A 21,346-nucleotide genomic window follows, 5' to 3' on the forward strand; every position below is an offset into this window, starting at 1 on the left:
TATGCCATTATGAAATTACTTCTAAAAAAGAATTAGTTTTCTTTTAGACTATGCCATATTATATTGGATGTAACGAAAGAAAAAAATCCTAAAAAAGAGTAACCTAGAAAATGTCATTGTTTTCCCCATGTCTAATGTGTCCTGGGCACCCTACAAGGTGCTTACCACACCTTATATCAACTAGCTCTCAGGACAACCCTAGAGAGGCATTATTATTTACATTTTACAGCCAAGGGCACCAATGCTCAGAGACTTAAGTAATAAACTCAGAGTCAAACAAGTCAATAAGTGGGAAGTTCGGATTCAAACAGAGGTACATCATCAGTTAGGGTTCTCTGGTTGCAAAGAATAGAAACCAATTCTGGTTAATTTAAGCAAAAGTGGAATTTACTAGACAATAATAATAATAAATTACAAAGGAAATTACTGATAAGATAAAAGGATAAAAATCAAAGAAAAAGGTGAAATGCTCAGCCTCAGAAAGAAAAGCGGCTAGAACAGTCCCAAGGATCCAGAGAGGGAGGAGTAACGCGCAGTCTCTCGCATGCCTGGCTGTCAGGATGAATCAGTTCCAACCACTTCTTCCCTTGAGTTATTCTATCTGGGATTCAAGTTCCCTGAGGCCAGAGTATGACTGGCCTAGGTCATATGCCTGACCCTCGGCTGGGCAGGAGAGGGCATCTGACTGACCATCCCAAGAAGATTGCCAGTGGGGAGGGGCAGTCCCCAAAGGAAAATGAAGAAGGTAACTGGAAGGAGAAATGGACGCTGGACAGACAAGAACAGTGGCGGTCCACTCACCCAGTTCTGATAGGCTTCCAAGCCCAAGCCCTTTCCACCACTCTACTGCTAGCTCGTGACCTTGTGCCCTACAGTACCTGAGGTCTAAAAAGAACGACAAAGTAAAACAAGCAAAGGCTTAGGAAGCAAGGTAACGCCCTCAGCTGATATCCCTGCGTACCCCAGAAGACCAGACACCTTGTCATATTCATCTCTGTACCCCTACCTCCTAGACAGCACCTGTGCATAATAAGCCCTTAATATTTGCTGAATGATTACAAGGCATGTACTTTTCTATTGGGTCTAATGTCATTTTACTTCTTCATGCCTCCATGATTTTTCTTCTTGCCATTCCTCAGCCTTTCTCCTTTCCTCCTTCATCCAAGTAACACAATCCTACTCATCCTTTAAAACTCAGTTCACAGCAACAGAATAGAGTGGGTAAAATCATGACTGTTGGAGTCAAATGAATTCTAAGGACTTTCAAGTAAAAAACAGACTCCCCCACTATCTAGCTTTGAGTTAAGTTATCTCATCTCACCAAACCCCAGTTTCTCATTTGTTAAATGAAAATAATAATCCAACCTCATAGGATTGAATGTAGTTAGAGCCTTACACATAGTACATCTACTGAAATAATAAATAATGGCTAGCATTTATTACTGGCATAGTTGTCATTAATAATTATTTCTGCTTTCGCTAGCAGATTGAGCTCTCTGAGGGCAGAGACTGACTCCTATTAATCTTTGCATCCTCAGTACCCGGTATACACATTCATGAGGTGTTTGCTAACTGAATTAAATTTATCTTAACAATGAAAGAGGCTAAAGCAGATTCAAAAATAAAAAGTCTATTTCTTTCAAAAGTAAACATAAAGAGACTCTTAAAAACTCTAGCAACTTATACCTGCACAGCCTTCCTCCATCAGAGGAAATATAGACACATCGGTCTGTAAGATTTGTTGAGATGGAAACAAATTCATTGATATATCCCGCTCTTCGCATCAGTCGAAATGTATTCACTAGCTTCTTATGGTCTCGAATGACACCCAGGATGTTACCTAAGCAGAAAGAAGTAAGAATATTTACGACAGGAATAAAAAATAAACCTAACTGGATTTAAAATATCCACCAGTAAAAATGATAAGCAGTATTAAGTAATCATTTGAAAATACTGTTATTTCCATCTGCAGCCAGTCCACGAGGCTGTAGGGAAGCTACACAGTGGAGTGGATAAGGGTGGTCCGAGGGACCTGAGTCTAGGGCCAGCCCTGCCACGTGCTAGCTGAATGACACTGGAAAAGCTAGCCTCATTCTCCTCATCTGTCAGCACCATCATGGTGGCGTGAACTTGGAGTCCAGAAGCCCCGGGATCGAACACTGGCTACATCACACCCAGAGGGTCAGTGTGAGGATTAAATGCGTTGATCGTACGTAAAGCACTTAGAACTCTGCCTAGCAGAGTTCGTAACTGCTATTAGTAAACTGCTCTTGCTGTCGTCATCACCTGTGAAATGAGGAAAATGGACTTTGCCTCCCAGGGTTAATGTGAGGATTCAGAGGTACCGAGTGAAAGTGCAGAGTCAGAGCTCACATAGTGTTAGCTGCTGGGATACATCGAATGAGGCAGCCAGTGAACGGCCCTGCTTTCCCTCTCACCAGCCCACTCAGGAAAGGAGTAACGCCTCCCAGGGCAGGAGGAAGGGGGAGAGGAGGTGGGAGCTCAGGGGTCAGGATGAGCATACGGAGCACACTGGTGAGGGACAGGCACCCAGAACACCAATCACAAGCAGGAAGGACGAGGCACACTTGCTGCTGGGTCTCTGGAGGACTCTGAAGGGGGTGGGTGGTGGGGTATGTGAAGGAAGCAACTGGAGCATGAGCCCAAGGAAAGGGACCCCCTGGCACAGGCTGTCGACAACCAATCACTGACAGGCTGAATATGCCAACTCACTGCCCGGGCGGATCTGATCATTTTTGCAGAATGCCTCACATATTTAACTTGAACTTAAAGATACCATGTTGAGCCTTACTCCACTGCGGGCATCCTGGCAGCTGCGAAAGGGTGGAAAGCAGCCAGTCTCTGCAGCGTTACCCTTCAGCTCTGAGAGCTGTACTCTCTCAGAACCTGGATGACAGCCAATGGAATAACTGTTTCTGTTACCATTTTTCCTACCTTTAAATTAAGGTCAACCTGGGCCCAGAATTAAAGCATATTTTATATGCTTTAAATACATGGATAATAATGGATTTCTTCCCCTTCCCCCACAGACTGTTTAGGATCAACATGTCTCCATAATATACTCACCATTGAGGAAGACGAGAAACACATTTGGGTAAGAGAGCTCTTCCCCACATAGTAAATTTACATCTTCTACTCCCAGGTTACTGGCTAATTTCACAATGGGTCCATCTTCCATGTCAGTCGTGATGTGTGTCATAAGGGCCAAGTTTTTCACCAAACCACACGCCTAAAAAAACAAAAGACATTCATTTCCAAAAATGAACATTAGTAAAACAAAGCACAGTTTCTGTCTGAAAATAACTCACCACTTGGCTGCCGGCAACGTAAAGCAGTACAACCTTATAGGGGACGCTCTGGCGATTCATACATAAGCCTTAAAAATGTACATACCCTTTGACCCAGAGGAACTGACCCTATGGTAACAAGCAAGGATATAAACAGAGACCCAGCCAAAGAAATGCTTGGCATACTACTACTTGAAATGGCAAATAATGATGGCATCATAAATACCCCTCCCGCAAAAAAACTGATTACATAAATTGCTACTCCCAGACAATAGAACATCATAGTCATTAAGATGACATTGTATAAAAACAGTAAAGGAAAACACTGATAAATGTGGATACATAAAAATATAAAACTTCTGGCCTGAAATGAGAGACAGTCTACAAAATAACTGGCCAGTGCTCTATAAAGCTCCTTGGTCATAAAAGGCAAAAAAAAGACTGAAGAACTGCTCCAGATTAAGAGACAAAGGAGATTTGACAAGTGAAAGCAATGTGTAATCCTGGATCAGAAAAAAGACATAATGGGACAACTGGCAAAATCTGAATAAGGTCTATAGATTATAGTACTGTTATCAATGTTAATTTCATGTGGTTGATAACTATGGTATGCTTACATAAGATGTTCACATTTGGGGAATCAAGGTGAAGGATTATGGAAATTCTTTGTACTGTTTTTGCAACTTTTTTATATGTCTGAAATTATTTCAAAATGAAAAGGAAATAAAAAATATTTTCTAACTTCTATACAACCGAAAAAAAAATCTAAAACAAAAATATAAACAAAGATGTAGGGGCCGGTCCAGTGGCATAGTGATTAAGTTTGATATGCTCTGCTTCAGCAGCCCTGGTTCGTGGGTTTGGATCCCAGGCACAGACCTACACCACTCATTCAAGCCATGCTGTGGCGGCGACCCACATACAAAATAGAGGAAAGATTGGCACACATGTTAGCTCAGGGCAATCTTCCTCAAGCAAAAAGGGGAGGATTTGCAACAAAAGTTAGCTCAGGGACAATCTTCCTCATCAAAAAAAAAAAAAAAAAAAAAAAATATATATATATATAGATAGATAGATAGATAGATAGATATAGATAAACAAAGATGTAACAGAGCAAATAGAAAAAACACTTGGGATACACGTGACATGTAAAGATTATATCTCCAATTCTTAAAAACCATCTGCTGTAGTGATGCACAAAATAGATACTTTATCGAGGTTAGCTGAAGCAATCTCTGGGAAATTTAGTGTCCCAAAGCTCAAGATATATAAGTTATGCAAATTTGACTAGCTATATAATTTTAGTGTGAATTTCCGTATGGTTCAAGATAAATTAGGAGAAGAATGATAATTTCTAAAAATCGTAACTCTGTATGGACTCCCATTTTTCCCCTCTCCCGAGTAGTAACAAATTACTACACTTTGGAACTTATATCTTTTACTTGTCATAATTAACTTATTTATTCATTCAACACATATTTATGGGGCCTCTACTCTGAACAAGAGGCTCTGTGCTAGGAGCTTGGGCTACAATGGTGGACCTAACAAGGTTTCTTCCTCTGGAAGTTCACAATTTAGAAGAAATAAAAATCAAGTGAAACCAACAATGGTTAATATGAAGGAGAAAGGGCCATGACACAGGAAGTAGTGGGTGCCATGGAAGTAAACCTATTTCAACACCTTAGTTTAATGTTTAGGTAATTGCTTGTGTTTCCTATATAAGTGAGTTGGAATCCACTTTACATCTTGGACTGTGTGCTCTTAGTTGGCTGCACGTGCAACTATGATGTCCTCTAAGCACATCTAAAGATAATAAGGAGTTGCTTAAAAAGAGCTCCTCATGAGCAAAGGTAATGGGTCTCTCAATTTTCCTTCACATTCTTATCCCCTCTTCATTGCATGGTTTGATTCTTGAGATAAACTAAAACGAGCAAGAATATTTGACCATATTTCTATTTAGGTAAGATACTAAATCAAATGTTTATATAGGTACTGGTTTTGGAATGATACTGATGTTGTTCTGACAGGCTGCATCAATATTTCTCCGCAGATAAGTGGCTGACCCAAAAAAGGATATTGCCTGGGGGAATGGGAGCAGAAGCAGAACATCACCATTGGGTATTACCTCTGACACAGCACAGACTCCTCAGGTTCCTCACCTCTCCTTCAGGAGTGTCCGAAGGACAGAGCATTCCCCACTGAGATGGCTGGAGGGACCGAGGACCACTCACTTTTCTTGTTTTTTCAAACTGGGAAGAGATTCTTGTCATCATGCCCAGGGCAGATATATATGACAAGCGAGACAGCACTTGAGTCACACCCTGCCGGTCCATTTTAAATCTCTTTAGAGACCAATTTCCCTGCAGAGAGAGGAAAGACATAAGACTATCCCTGACCCATTCATATGTTGCCTGATAGTTTGCAGTCACTCTGAGAAGTTCTTCATAGGAACTGCTTGTTTGTGAAATTAGAGCCATGATATATATTCAGAAATCAAAATGTCACAATTAAAATTAAAATTTAGCCAGATCACTTGCTGAGGTTTTCTAGGAATTTAATGACGATTATCTATGTCTAGCAATCATCTCAGAATGCTTTGATGTATCAGCCTTATCACATCAGAGCAGCTATATCCTGAGAAACTAATTATATCCTGAACAAGCCAGTTCAACCAGAGATTTCCACTGGAAGCAATAAGCTAACTAACAGAACACTAGCAATTTCTATACACATTTAAGGTCAAACTAGCTTGAAGCTCAAAGAGATAATTTTATGTTGGAATGTGCCATTATTTAGATGTCTTCCAAATTTAGTCTGAATTAGAGGAAAATATAGCAACAGAAAAATGACTCTAACATGAATTATCAGGGATAATGAATAAACTGTAGGCTTCTTAATCAAGGCTAAAAATTGTATACATATTCATATTAAGAAGTATTATACATCCTCTGTGGCTATCATGCCAACCTTAAAATAGATTCATATGAAATAAATCTTGAACATTAAATCTACTTTATCTCCTATGAATTAAATATATTGTATTACATTAAATATATTATCTTATAGTTGTATTAATTGCACATTAAATATTCTCAAGGATAATTTAAAGATTAAGTTAGGAACTGTTAAATTTTCAATTCATGGTAACGTGAATTAACGGTAGAAAACAGTATGCATAAAAAAGCAAAGGAGAAAATAAAATGTCAAAAAAATGATTGATTCAATGGTCTTTTTGATTCAAAAGAGAAGAAATTACATCTGCTCAACAGTGGTTCTTCATTTTTCTTTTGAGAATCTGACGAAAGCTGTCACTGTTTTCTTGAGAAAAATGCACATAGGACCATGAACATAAAATTTTATTCAATTTCAGGGGAGGACTCATGAATCCCAGGTTAAAAACTCGTACAGTAAAAAAACTGCTAGGGTCTCAGAAGCAGATAAGGTGATATTTGTTTGAATTAAAATACGTGACTTTGGGGAAGCTCCGTCACAAAGTTTAATCATTATTACAGTGAAGAGCTATCACTTCAGAAACTTGAGTTTTTGATAACGTAGAAAAGAGCTAAACTCTAGGGGGGAGAAACTCTATCCATTATAAAATAAAGAGATAGAACAAACACATTTATCCCACAAGTTAACTTCTTCTTATACTGCTTATTCAGTTAATTCCTTTTATGCTTTAACTGAGAATGAACCTAGTAAACTGACTTATGCCCAGAGAGTAAGAAAAGTAAGATAAATAAATTCAGCACAGAGCTAAAATAAGGCAGCAGCTGTCGACAAATAGGAAGTAGATGGGGAGTGAGGCCAACATGCTCAGCAAGAGAATTTGTTCTAGTATTCTGCAGGAGTATTACAAAACAGAGAGAAGAGGAATAGACAAGGGGTCTAAAGCTGTTCCTCTGAGAAAATTTATTTGTTGAAAATATTCTACTAATAGCAACACACAGAATTTTAGAAGTTGATCTTTTTCTGGTTGCCTGCAGATTGGGGTACACCTGCAACAAGGCCTAATACTGACTTTTCTGATAAGGAGTCTTCTCTGGGAGGTAAAGCAGTGTCACTTAGGGGCAAAGGAACTACTTAAAACAGTTATTAGGACCTGAAAATCATAGGTCAGAAAGTAAGAAAAAGTAATTCTACCAGAAATGTGTTCAAGTGCTCTTTGGAGGCTTCTCTTCCAATATTTAAGGATCTACTTTCGGACAGGTTTGGGCCCCAAGAGCTTAGTGTGCCAAAGCAGGCACAAAGGTCTGGTTCACCTCAAGTTTGGATGTAGCTGTCACTGCCACGGCTGCTCACACAGACCCATCACAAATTTCTAAAAGTCAAGTATTGCAGCAAGTCAGCCTCTAATTCTTTCATTGTTAAGGGAATCAACGTGTTACACTATACTATTCTTTTGTTGGGGCAAAATCCCATCCATAAAACTAATTTTATGTCTGGCACACAATACATGAGCCAGACTTCATCAGATAGACCTATAGTTGCTATGTTTTAAGAAAGGGAGCAAAAACCTATCTGATAACCCTTTATGAACAGCCAGAGGCCCTGAATACACAACAGCTGCTGAGGCCTGAATTCATCTGAATTCATCGCTCATGTGAGGAACAGCTGACGGCCCTTTGAGGAACATAACCCTACAATGAAATGAAACATTTTGTACTCTTTTGAACAAAAGTTGACATTAATAAACCTATTTGTAATATGTCAGTTTTATTACAGAAAAACATATGGAAAAGTATCTGTTAAAAGAATGGTTATTAATGACTAAAACAAAAGATTTTTCCTCTATGTAAGGGTATCTATTTTCTTACTGCCTCATGTAACAGGAACTATAATTTCACAATAAAGTTATATAGTAACAAAATTCCTACTGATAACATTTAAACCATACACTATCTTTCAAAGTAGAAAATTTGTGATTTGTAAGCATTCTTTAAAAAATATATATATATATTTCACCTGGATTCTCAAAGTACTGTAAGTTTCCATTTCACTGAACAGATTTACAAATAAGTTACAGAAGCCTGGACAAACACCCGGAGACTCACAGTAGAAATGGCATTCACCATGCCATTGGTGATCTGGTCCTGACGCATGTGCTTCACGACATCAAACTGGGCTGCTCTTTGCTTAGGAATCACCTGGTCTGCAATCTTCTTCATTTCAGAATTAAATTTTTTGAACAAATCTTCAAAAAGAAGAGACAAAAGCTAAAAAAGAAAAAAGGATATGGTAAACTTTCAAAATGCATTACTAGCCTATTTAATAAACTTTAAGTCTTTATTAAACTGTTAAAAAAACATGAAGAACCTGCTTAAAACTGAAAAAAAATATTAAAATTCAATATGATAAATATGTACATAATTTTATTTTATCTTTACCATTTCCGTTTTTTTTTTTTTTATTTATTTATTTTTTGCCGAGGAAGACTCGCCCTGAGCTAACATCTGTTGCCAATCTTCCTCTTTTTTGTATGTGGGTCACCGCCACAGCACCGCTGCCAACGAATGGTGTAGGTCCACGCTGGGAACCGAACCCAGGCTGCCAAAGCAGAATGCACTGAACTTAACCACTAGGCCATGGGGCCGGCCCCTGTAGATAACTTTCTATGTGCTTATTACCATACTAGGTGTTGGGAATAAGAACAAAGATGATGACATAATCTCTGAATTCAAAGACATTTAATTTAGAGTCACTCCTAGACTTTGAGATTTCACTGACCAGTGACCTAACTTTTAATTTTACAAATAAAGATTATTAAACCCCAAAAAGTGGGGAGGGAGAAGAATTACCATTAAAAAGTCTGACAACACCAAGGGTGGGAGCCATTTGGACCTTCTTATATCACGGGGAAACATGTAAATTGGTACAACTTCTAACAAAACAGTTTGCCATCATCTACCTGTCCCTATGCCGGACGGTTCCTCTGTGAGCTATATCCCCTGTGGCAGTGGTTCTCAAATATTAGCATGCATAGTAATCATGTTGAGGGGTTGTTAAAACACAAACTGCTGGCCTTACCCTTACGGTATCTGATTCAATAGGTCTAGAGTAGAGCCCAAGAATTTTCATTTCTAACAAGTTCCCAGAAGATGCCAGGGCTGCCGGAGGGGTGGGGTGGGGGTGTAAGGGCACCTTGAGAACCACTGCCCTACAGAAATATGCCTTTGTGTGCATCAGGATACATACACAAGATGTTCACAGCAGCATTATTTGTATCAGCTAAAAACTGGAAACCATACAAATAATATTTAGTGAGACAAATTGTGGCATACTCAAATAATGGAACACTTAAAGCAATGAAAATGAACAAAAAATAACCATGAAATCATGGCTAAATCTTAAAAACATAATATTAAGTGAAAGAAGCCAGACACAAAAGAATATATATGATATGATTTCATTTATATAAGGTTCAAAAACTTGCACAACTAAGCTGTATTGTTTAGGAAGGAATAATTAGGTGGCAAAATTCTAAAGAAAGGCAAGGACATGAATACCATAAAAATCAGGTGTGGGATTACACCCTGGAGGGGAAGAACTGTGATCAGGTAGAGGCATGCTGTGGGTGGGGTACTTCCAAGTGTTAAAACGATTTCATTTCTTGACCTGAGTGCTATTTACAAAGGTATTTATTTCACGATAATTTGTTAAGCTGAAATTTATGTTTTATGTGCTTTTCTGCCTTACGTAACATTTCTCAATAAAAAGGTTATAAAATAAAATAATACCCACCAATTACTCTGACATCATCTCATTTTAAAAAGGACATTTTAGCATCAAAGAATGGCAAAGCAAACAGAAGAAAAACAACAAAAGTAAATATAATTTGCTTGATGAAATTCATATCATCCATCCTTACTCATTACTCTCCAGACCAGTGAAAACTGGACCACAGATTCACACCAACCGTCAGACCAGTGCCCAGGCACCACAAGCCTAAATAAGCAGAGAATGATATGAATACAATAAAGACCAAAATAAAGTGTGAAACAAGAGAGTTCAGCCGATGCTGGAAAAAAAAAAAATCAAAGTGTTTAAGCCCCTACAATAAGATTATTGGGAAACAGGATTAATCAGTGATTTAATGGAATAGATGAACAGCAGAGATGGAAGGAAGGCTAGGATTTGGAAAGGGAGTGGAGAGCTTAAGAAAGATTTGCAAGTTCCACTTCCACTTAGGATGTAGAAAGCCACAAGAAAACATCCTTCCCAATCTAATAAAAAAAAAAGATGAATCATCTAAAAAATCATAAATTTCTTCACTCTAACAGAGAGGCAAAACTGCAAGGCAACCGGGTGAACTGAATTACAAATGGTGACAAGCCTCTCCACGGAGAGATGGGACACATGACAGAGCAAATGTCTGCCAAAAAAGAAGACATTAGCTAAAATTTTAAGGACGTCTTAAATGCCAAATGTGGGCTATCATGAAAGCTTAGAATCTTTTGGAGGATCCACACTCACTCACAAGTTCTTTTCCACGAGTGCTCATGACAGATGGACTATGGCAGAAGACCTGAGAAAGACTGCCTTGTTGGAACAAGCAACAAAAACCCCTATCTAGTTCCCCAGGCTTTCTCTCACATGAAGCAAACCCTTCAAGCCACTGGAGAAGGGTCAGGAAATCCTCCTGCTGATGGTCCCAGGCAAAGGTAACCTGCACTGAGAGACGGTAGAAGCAAACGCTGTCTGTCCCTGAGGGTGGAAGAGGAGCTCCCCCTGCTCCCTCCATAAGCCCTGCACCTAGTAACAAGCAACAGCAGTCTACAGCTGGAGACAGGCCGGCACACCCTCTGGCTGCGGATTCCAGGAAAAGGTACAAGGCCAGAGGAAAGAAGAGGAGAAGTCAAAACCATCCTTCCCTGCGGGAGGAGCAGGAAACCTGCTTGGGCCAAAGATCCTGCACCAATACAAAGCAAGGGCTGGATACCACAGGGAACTGAAGCTTTCTTTTCTAAAATCAGGGAAAAGGAGAGAATGCCCATTCTCACTACTCCTATTCAATACTGTATTGGGGGTACCATTCCCTGCAATAGGGCAAGAAAAAGAAACAAAAGATATAAATATGGCAAGGGAAGAAATAAATCTGTCATTACTTGCAGATAACATGTTTGTCCACGTAGAAAATCCCTAAGAATCTAAATCAAAACCCTACTAAAACCAATAAGTGAGTTTAGCAAGCTTGCAAGATACCAGGTCAATATACAAAAAGCAATTGTATTTAAAACATTACTGAGAGAAATTAAAGAGAAACTCAATAGGAGAGATACACTATGTTCATGGATTAGAAGACTTAGCATTATTAGATGTCAATTCTCCCAAAGTGATCTATAAATTCAAATGCAATCTCAATCAAAAACTAGCAGGCTTTTTTTTTTTTAATGGAAATGGTAATTCTGAAATTTAAGTAAGAATGTTGAAATTCCTAAGTTTACAATGATAGGAAAAAAACTTTCACTATTCACCTCTGGAGGAAACTAGAGAGCTAAATCAATATTCTGCAAACTGGTTTAAAAAAAAAAAAAATCTAGCAAGCATTTATCCTGTCTTTTCCATATAAATTATGTCTCAGGGTAACCAAAGAGATGATAATGAAAATATTCTTTATTGAAAAATTCCACCTAAAAAATGCAGAAAGAATGAAACTATTAGACTATCACTACTTTGCATGTCCTAACTAAATAATGGCTAACGGAATGATCATCAGCCACTAAACAAAACCATCAGGAGAAAAGTTGATGAGGAACTTTATAACGGATGATTCAGGGGGCCAAACACCTAAACCCAGTGATTAATTCCAATGGCACAAAAGGAGATACAACCTGACATTATTCCTGATAGGATTCTACAGACACTATACAACACCACTCATGAAGCATTCTAGCCAAAAACAGAAAAGAAAGAAAGAACTGGAATAGGATCTAGCCCCTGAATTTAACTCCTGGTTTACAAGAAATTTAGAGGAGAGAGGAATACAGGGGAATATATATGTTAAAGACACCATGGGGACACCAACAGCAAAACCCAGGACAAAACAAAAGGTCCAGTTTGTTTAAGAACACACACATACACACACACACGCACACGGAAAATCTGTAAGTCAAAATGAATTTAAGAGACATATCAGTCAAATGCAATATGTGAGACATGTTTGGATCCTATTTGAATAATCTTACTGTAAACAACAATATTTACAAGGAAATCAGAAAAATTTGAATACATAATGGATCCTTGATGATATTAAGCAATTATCCTTTAAAAATTTTAGGTGTGCAAATGGTGTTATGATTTTTTTAGAGTCATATCTTTTAGAGATACATTTTTAATATTTATAGAATGTGATTTGATATCTGAGATACTGAAATGATTTGATGGATTTGTGTAAGCAACTTAATTTGCAGAATGGGAGAGAGTTGAAGAGGGTTTAGATAAAACAAAATTGACTTCTATTGATAATAACTGAAGTTGTGTGATGGATATATGGGAGCTAATTTTCCTATTCTCTTTTTGTATATGTTTGAAATTTTTCTTATTAATATTTTTATTAAAAATATCTGCCAAAAAACCCCCTAAAGTATTTAGAAGTAAACCTAACAAAAAAGGTGAAAGACCTTCACAGAGAAAATTATAAATTCTTACTGAAAGACATCAAAGAAAACCTAAATAAATGAAGAGAAGAAAAACTTCATGGATAAGAAGACTACATATTTTAAGATTACTAATTTTCCCCAAACTGATCTACCATTCCCATGCAATCCAATCAAAATCCCTAGAAGATTTTAAATGAAAATTGACTAATTCTGAAATTTATATGGAAAAGCTAAGATCTTAAAATAGCCAAGACACTCCTGAAAAAGAAGGTGAGTGGACTGACGAATGCATAGACAAACTGACCAATGGATAGAACAGAGTCCAGAAACAAACCCATATTATACATTAAAACTTGTCATATGATGTAGGTAGCATTTCAGATAAGTAAGGAAATGAAAGACTATACAATAAACGGTGCTGAGACAACTGGTTATTTATTTGCAAAACCAATGAAATTAGATTCTTTACTTCATTCTATACACAAAATCCATTCTAAATAGACTGAAGAACAAATATCAAAAGCATATATTTAAAATATAAAGAGCACTATTAAAAAGAAGAAAGGGTCGACAATATTGACCATAATTAAAATTATAAACTTCTAGACAATAAAGATGCTATAAAGTTAAAAAAAAAAAAAAGAATCTAGACTGGGAGAAGATATGAGCAACACACATAAACTAACAAAAAATTAGGATCCAAAATATACAAAAAAAATCTTGAAATCAATAAGGAAAATGCAAACAATGTAAAAAGCATTTCAAAGAAGAAAAAACAGATATGGTCAATATGCATATGAAAAAGAGGCTCAATCTCATTAGTAATGAAGGAAATGCAAATTAAGACCACAAGGAGATGTCACTTTACACCCAGCAGATAGACAAAAAAATTTAAAAGTGTGACACTAAGTCACAGGATGGAGATTATCAGGAACTCACATACAATGCAATGTACAAATACCTGTTTGTATTGTAGTTTGACATTCTCCAGTTAGGCTGAAGACTTAACTTGACTCCATGACTAGTCAATCCTAATTGTAGAAAGTCTTGCATACGGGCACCAGAAGTTATGAATAAGAATGTTAATATTTAAAAAAAGGGAAACCATACAAAGTCCTTGATCTGAATGGATAAAGTGATATTTATCATTTATATCATATCTTCACACAATGAAACACAAAGAAAAAAGGGAACTACATTCAACAATATAGACGAATCTTACAATGTTGAGAAAGAAAAAAGTTGCAGAAAAATGTGTATGGTATGAATCTATTTTTATAAAGCTCAAAAATGAGCAAAACATACTGTAATAAAATATTTTAAAACTTTAAAATTATAATTTACATGATGTAGTAAAAATATAATAAAAGCAAAAATTCAAGATAGTGGAGGAAAAAGAAGAGGAATGGAGTGAGGAAGAAATACATAGGCAAATGGAATGGTACTGATAATGGTCAATTATTAAGAATTACTTAAGTTGGGTAGTGGATTTGAGGGTGTTGATTTTATTCGTACCCTTCATAACTTACATATATGTAATAATTTTATTTTTTATGTTAAAAATTACATAATGGGGGCCAGCCCAGTGGCGTAGTGGTTAAGTTTGCATGTTCTGCTTTGGTGGCCTGGGGTCTGCAGGTTCAGATCTTGGGCACCAACCTACACACCGCTCATCAAGCCATGCTGTGGTGGTGTCCCACATACAAAACAGAGGAAGACTGGCACAGATGTTAGCTCAGGGTCAATCTTCCTCACCAAAAGAAAAATAATAATAAAATAATGGGATAGAAGAGGAAGTCATAAAAACAAACTAGGATGGTCTGTTTCTGAATTGGTGGAGCAGCTACTATCAGATGGACTAGCCTGCTGATAATAATTATAAACTCTGGACAAAACATTAAAACTATCTGAAGGCACTGCAGAATGTCTAAAAGCAGGCAGAAACTGGAGGAAAGCCGACACTTATCAAAAGTGAATGGCACTGGGTGCATTTCCTGTTTCTAAGGCTTTTCAATTAAAGGTAAGGCACATTGGTAAGAAGGGTCCAAGCTACACTGGGAAGCTAAAACTCAGAGACCCACAGTCTTACTGGATGGACGAACCAGAGGAAAAAGATCTGAGCCACCACAGTAGCTGGAAAGTGAGGGGAAATTCACAGAGAGGACAGAACCACAGGGAGAAAATCCCTAAATTATGCATATAAACTTTGCCCAAATCTCTGGCTGACCCCTGAACTACACATTGAGAGTTGTGGCCCATGTCCTCCCACTGCCCCAAATGTGGGTGGAGGTTGTGACTGCTTTATCCAATAAACATAAGTGAAGCTGTGAGTTTTAAGACTAGGTCATTAAGGCCCCTCAGGTTCTGTCTCGTTCATGGGAAACACTCACTCGGAGTCCTGAGCCACTCTGATGCCACAACACTGGAAACGGCAGGTCCTAGCTAAGACCAGCTACCAACTCGCCCCACCACCCTCTAGCAGAATACCACCGACTGACTCCCATCAACACCACACGAAACAGCCAAGTCCTGCCTGAATTCCTGAACTGGGAGGTTTAATGAAATGGTTGTTTGAAGCCACTATTTCGGGAGAGCATGCAATGCAGCAACAGATAACCAGAACTGAACAAGTGGTTTACTACAAATAAATAGCAGGCAAATTCTTCAATAATCAAATATAACAGATATTACAAATACTTAAATTCCTCTACAAAATTAATTGTATTAGTTTTTTTATCTTTGTTAAGTATTTTTTCTCCTTTACAGAAGAAGAAAAAAGTTTGATATATTTATAATCTAATTACCTAACAAAATAGTAAAGTAATACCGGAGGGGTAGGGGCATCATATATATACTAATTATTTACCTGAAGACAAATTCTAAGAATCAATGAAATCTTCGAAGTGAAAGATTTTCCAAATTCCATACTGACTATATTTTTGAATGTTTATAACCCACAGGTAGTTCTTGCCTCATAATGAAGAAGATATTCAAAGCAAAGAGTCTTCTTCTCTAGCCACTACAGAAGAAGGAATTTCCTAAGTGGAATCTGATTTTATGCTTTTCTCCTTAAGTTAGACATGTCCTTCCACTTTTCTACTTTGCAGACAGGAAAGCCAGGATCTTGGACTTGAATTTACCATGCAGAAGTGTTCTAAAAAGAAAACTTCCTCCTCTGAGGGCTTAATCCTTTCTTCCACGCAGACCCAGCAGTTCCACTCAGGGAAAGAAAGAACATGCGAATGGAAGCAGGTGCAGAAGGGTGAGCGGGACGAAGAAGCCCATTTCAGCAACTTCCTGTGGACACTGGCACAAGGGAGCTGAACAAGCCTCCTGAACAGAAGCAAATGCCCTTTACCTAAACCACAAAAGGGCAGCTCTGTTTTAATTAGTGCCTTACACTTAGACTTCTGTGTCTCAAATGACAACAAAGTTTTTTGGATCCCAGTTGAATTTACTGCAGCCCCCCCCATGCAAACACAAGTACTGAGCAAGTAAACTAAGTACGAACACGCTCCACAGAACTACTGCCTCATTCATACATTTCTCCACCACTAAATTTCCAATGTAAGAAAAACAATGTTCTCCAGTTTACGGAGAAGTAACAAACTACAAGGCCAAGACGCACAATAAACCACGTTATTTAGGTCAAGAGTGAAATGATGAAAAGCGATGGAATGCTGGTGATAATATTCAATACCTTTCATTGCTAGTATGAGGCCTTTCAGCCCGCTTGAGACAGGAGCACTAAAGAGCAAATTATATTTAAGGAAAAAATGCTGACAGCTCATCAATTGATTTTCAATGAAAATGCTAAAAAAAAATTAATAAAGAAGTTAAGCTGCTAAAATACAGTTTCGCCAATTAGCTTAATGTCAGAGAATTCTAATTAGGCGTCTTGAGATTGCTATTTAGTGTTTAAGCCTTCAGAGTGCCAAATTCTCCTTTTCACACAAACTGGTTGCAAAATTAAAGACATTAGGCAGCCTTAATTACATTATCAGAACAGCTGGGATTAGGCAATCTCTGAAGTCAAGACGGCATTCTTTTGTCACAGGGTGGAAATCCCTGGCTTTCCAGGGTGCCGGATTTTTGGTGCCGTTCCATATCTCAACCATACAAAGCAAGCTGCATTAGAAACAAAAAATTTGCAGACAAAGAACGGAGTAATGCTCAGCAAATAATGAACACATTACCCAAAGAGAAAAGGTAGGTGAAAAGATTAAGCCTGAAATCGGTAGGTTTTGCTAACACCTCTACTGGCGGCTGGCCTGCCAGCCCTCTGGTGGCAGGAAGACTGGGGGAAGCTCTGTGAACCCGCTTGGCGGCGGGATACAGCTCTGTTATCTAAGGCTGAAGCACATTTATACTCCCTCATCCCATGGGGTGTGAAATTAGCAGCTATTGTTTTTACACATTTTTGCCAACACAATGCCTTTTATGTCTTTCATTGTCTATAAAGCGATGTTTTCTTGCACACGGGAACCCTCTTTCTAATTTTTTAAGCAACAGGATAGTCTCTCCACTCCTCTCCCCTCTCCCGACTCCATTCCTTATTCCTCTAAACAACCAGTATGTTTTTAATGGACTCATTTAACAGCATGTTGTTTTCCAATTAGAAAACTGCAAAAATTGGGATTGATGGTAGCGAGGATAGCCAGAATCCCCTGAACAGTGATCAATCTGAAGGTGTCAAAAACCCATCTGCCAGCATCAGCCATTAACCAAAGGGAACTTCCCCAGTAGTCCAGACACTAACTTTTCCCCCAAAACCTAAAACTGCTATCATTTTTTAATTCCAGTTTTTCAATTTTAGTTGTGGTAATATCTGCTGTTGTCATCCTAGCCATGATCATCTGTCATCTGGAATATTGCCATAGCCTCCTAACCGGTCCATTCCTGTCCTGTTCATCTCCAAGTCAGATCTTTCTACACTGAAAATCAGATCATGTCACCTCCCTGATTAAAACTCTCCAATGGTTTTCCACTGCATGTAAAACGAAATCCACACCCCTTTCCACAGCCTACAAGCTAGTTGTCCGACGTCATCTCTCAGCACCCCCACACCTCAGACAGGCCAGCCACACTGACTGTCTTCCAGTTCCTCCAGTACCAGAACTGCCTGGGGATGTATGCGCTTGCTTGGGTCTCTTGCTGGAATGCAGTGCCCGAGGTTACGTGAGACTGGCTTCTCCTCATTTAAGTCTCAAATGGAAAGACGGAGGGCTCAGCTTAAAATATATCTACTTTTTCAAAGAGATCTTTCCTGACCATCCTGACTAAAGTAACACCTTTTACCTCCACCAACACCCAACTCTCTAACACTAACCTGTTTGTGGTTTTCTTTAAACACGTATGACCATCTAATATTATCACATTTATTTACTGTTTACTTGTTCATTGTTTGTCTTTCCTACCAAAATGCACACTCTTGAGAGCAGATGCTTCATCAAGTCTCATTTACCACTGTATCTCCAGTGCACAGTACTTTAACTGGGGATAGAGAGATGAATACAAACAGTTCCTGCCCTCAATGAGCTTAGGGTTTAAAGGAGGAAAGAAGCACGCAGGTATAGTATTACACAGTAATTCAGCATGCAAATAAATACCTGAACAAAGTGCTACTGGCATTTGGAAGACAGAGCAACTACCTACTCGTGGGGTTCACAGTTGGTTTCAGAGAAGGTAACTCAAAGAATGATGAATGGATAGGAGCTCCTCATTACGGGGTAGGTGAAGGGGAGATGAGGGAGGGGCAACTTAGGCAAAAGGCGTGACTCAAAGGCGTGAAAGGATGAAAGAGCATCACGGTGTGTTTGGGAAGATGTGAGTGGCATGTCTTGGCATGAGATGAGGCTGGAAAGGCGCACAGGGGCGAGATCATCAAGGGACCCCACGAGCCCTGCTAAAGAGTCTACAGTTAGTTCTATAGAGCAGTCAAACTGCGTTTATGAATTCCATAGAGGAGTTTCAGTGGAAGGGCAAGTAGGTAGATCAACAAGCCCTTACACCCCGCCTCAACCAGAGAGGCTCGACTTTTATCTGTTTTAATATTGGGATCCTAAGTAAGAGTTCATGCTTTAAAGACCTTGAAACCCACACCTGAAGCTCAGACCTGCTGAGGGACACTCCTGGAAAATGGACCTGTGCTTGGACCTAACCTCACAGTAAATGCTCAGCATGTGTTGGGATTGCTTCGCACCAGGTAAATAGGCAGGCACATGGCCAGTCTCCAGAACAGACAGATGGGAGGGGCAGCTAAGGATCAGAAAAGGTGCAGGGAAGATTCAAACATACTACTGCTGTGTTCACTCTTAAGTTGAGGTGGGACAGGTAAATATTTGCTTTATGAGTCTTAATACACAAACACATACACATTATATACAGTCTTATATGCACGAAATTTTTCATAACTAACAAGCACACACAAAAGCAGGCATATGTCAATTTCTGTAGCAACATACACAATTTAAGTAAGAGGGCTTGGCAGTACAGCATACCTTGCTTTATTTTTATTTATTTATTTTTTTGGTGAGGAATATCAGCCCTGAGCTAACATCCAATGCCAATCCTCCTCTTCTTGCCGAGGAAGATGCCCTCGGCTAACATCCATGCTCCTCTTCCTCTACTTTATATGGGATGCCACCACAGCATGGCTTGACAAGTGGTGCGTCAGTGCGCGCCTGGGATACAAACCTGCGAACCCTCGGGCCGCTGAAGCGGAGCACGTGCACTTAATCACTACGCTACCAAGCCGGCCCCAGCATACCTTGTTTTATTGCACTTTGCTTTACTGTGCTTCACAGATACTGCGTTTTTTACAAGATCCTCCACCAGCAAATAGATTATGACTTGCTGAAGGCTCAGAGGATAGTTAGCATTTTTTAGCAATAAAGCATTTTTTAATTAAGGTGTGTACATTGTTGTTTTAGACATAATGGCATTGTACACTTAATAGCCTACAGTATAATGTACACATAACTTTTATATGCACTGGGAAAACAAAAGATTTGTGTGACTTGCTTTATTGTGGTGGTCTGAAACCGAAACCACAATATCTCTGAGGTATGCCTGTAAAGGCCAAGCAACACTCACAGACATACGGCTTTGAATATCCGTTTCACACTAACGAGGACAAATTGATTCCTTATATGATTTGTTCTAAAATTGCAAAGCCTGACTCCAAACTTGCCCCTGACAAAGGACGCCAACAAAGGACCACAAAACTTAGCATAAATTCACACATAGGTCTGAAAGTCTGCAAGCCAAGAGTTTCCAACGGTATAACTTTAAAATGCCAGTTAATAAAGATATTTGTATGTGCATAGTGTGTCTCTGGAAGGATAGAGGAGAGGAAGGGAAAAGTGACTATTACTTGGGAAAGGAACTAGGGAACTGGGTCAGGTGAGAAGGGGGGTAAGAGGTAGGAGAAAGACTCATTTTTACTGTAAACTTGCTTGTAATTGTTTCATATTCTTTTCACTACCTAATGTTATTTTTAAAAAGCATTTTTACTGTGTATTATGATTTTATTTTAATATATCTGCTATTTTATAATGTTTAATTTACTGTCACACTATTTTTTAAAAATAACTTTTTTTTAATTAAAAATACTTGTTTAAATTGGGAAGACAAAACACCACGACAACAGCAAAAGGAGCATCTTGCAGCCCAGCTATGATTGAAAGAACTAAAAAGAATTTCAGCTGTTTGCTGCAAGGAGACAGGATTTAGGCATTTATAGCCAAGTTAACTGCCTTAAAACAAACAAAAAGAAAACCAGAACACTCTTCAGAGGAATAAAACAGAATCCAGTCTCTACAAGTCATCAGTCACAATGTCCATCAGGATACAATCCAAGATTATTAGACATATGAAGAAATAGGAAAAGATGACCTATACTCAAGAGAAAAGCTAATCAAGAGACTCATCCTAAGACGACTGAGATGTTGGAATTAGCAGACCAGGAATCTACAGCAGCTATTAAAATTCAAGGATCTAAATAAAAATATGGTTGTAATGAATGAACAAACAAGAAATCTCAGTAGAGAAACAGAAGCTATAAAAATACCCAAAAGAAATTTCTAGAACTGCAAAATATAATATCTAAACTAAAAAATTAACTAGATGAGTGTAATAGCACACTAGAAATGACATAAGAAAAAGTAAGTGAATCTGAAAGTAGATCAATAGAAATTTTCCAATCTGAAGAAGAGAATAAAATTTAAAAAAAAAACGAGAGAGACTTAATATCAAAGGGTCTAACAGTATAATTTGAGTCAGAAGGAGAAGAGAAAAATAGTACAAAAAAGATATCTGAAGAAATAAAGCCTGAAAATTTCTCAAATTTGGTGAAAGACATAAATGTACAGATTTAAGAACTTAGTGAACCCTAAGCAAGACATCAACAGAGACCACTGCAGCAAGGCACTTCTTTAA

At 38.3% G+C, this 21,346-nt stretch overlaps 1 protein-coding gene across 2 annotated transcripts in view; it reads right to left on the minus strand.

Annotated features, from left to right (window-relative positions):
* POLR3B (RNA polymerase III subunit B) overlaps positions 1 to 21,346 on the minus strand; it is a 113,500-nt gene that overhangs the window by 54,294 nt on the left and 37,860 nt on the right. For both annotated transcript variants that reach the window (XM_004418058.3, XM_087448998.1), the window contains 4 exons: positions 8,363 to 8,524; positions 5,468 to 5,668; positions 3,088 to 3,250; positions 1,687 to 1,840 (listed from right to left, as the gene is read on the minus strand). In XM_004418058.3, coding sequence (XP_004418115.1) covers positions 1,687 to 1,840; positions 3,088 to 3,250; positions 5,468 to 5,668; positions 8,363 to 8,524 — 680 coding nt within the window. The remainder of the gene's footprint in view (positions 1 to 1,686; positions 1,841 to 3,087; positions 3,251 to 5,467; positions 5,669 to 8,362; positions 8,525 to 21,346) is intronic.

The sequence above is a fragment of the Ceratotherium simum genome, chromosome 25 (assembly GCF_057802395.1).
Source record: "Ceratotherium simum simum isolate JZ-2026a chromosome 25, ASM5780239v1, whole genome shotgun sequence".
NCBI classification, from domain to species: domain Eukaryota; kingdom Metazoa; phylum Chordata; class Mammalia; order Perissodactyla; family Rhinocerotidae; genus Ceratotherium; species Ceratotherium simum.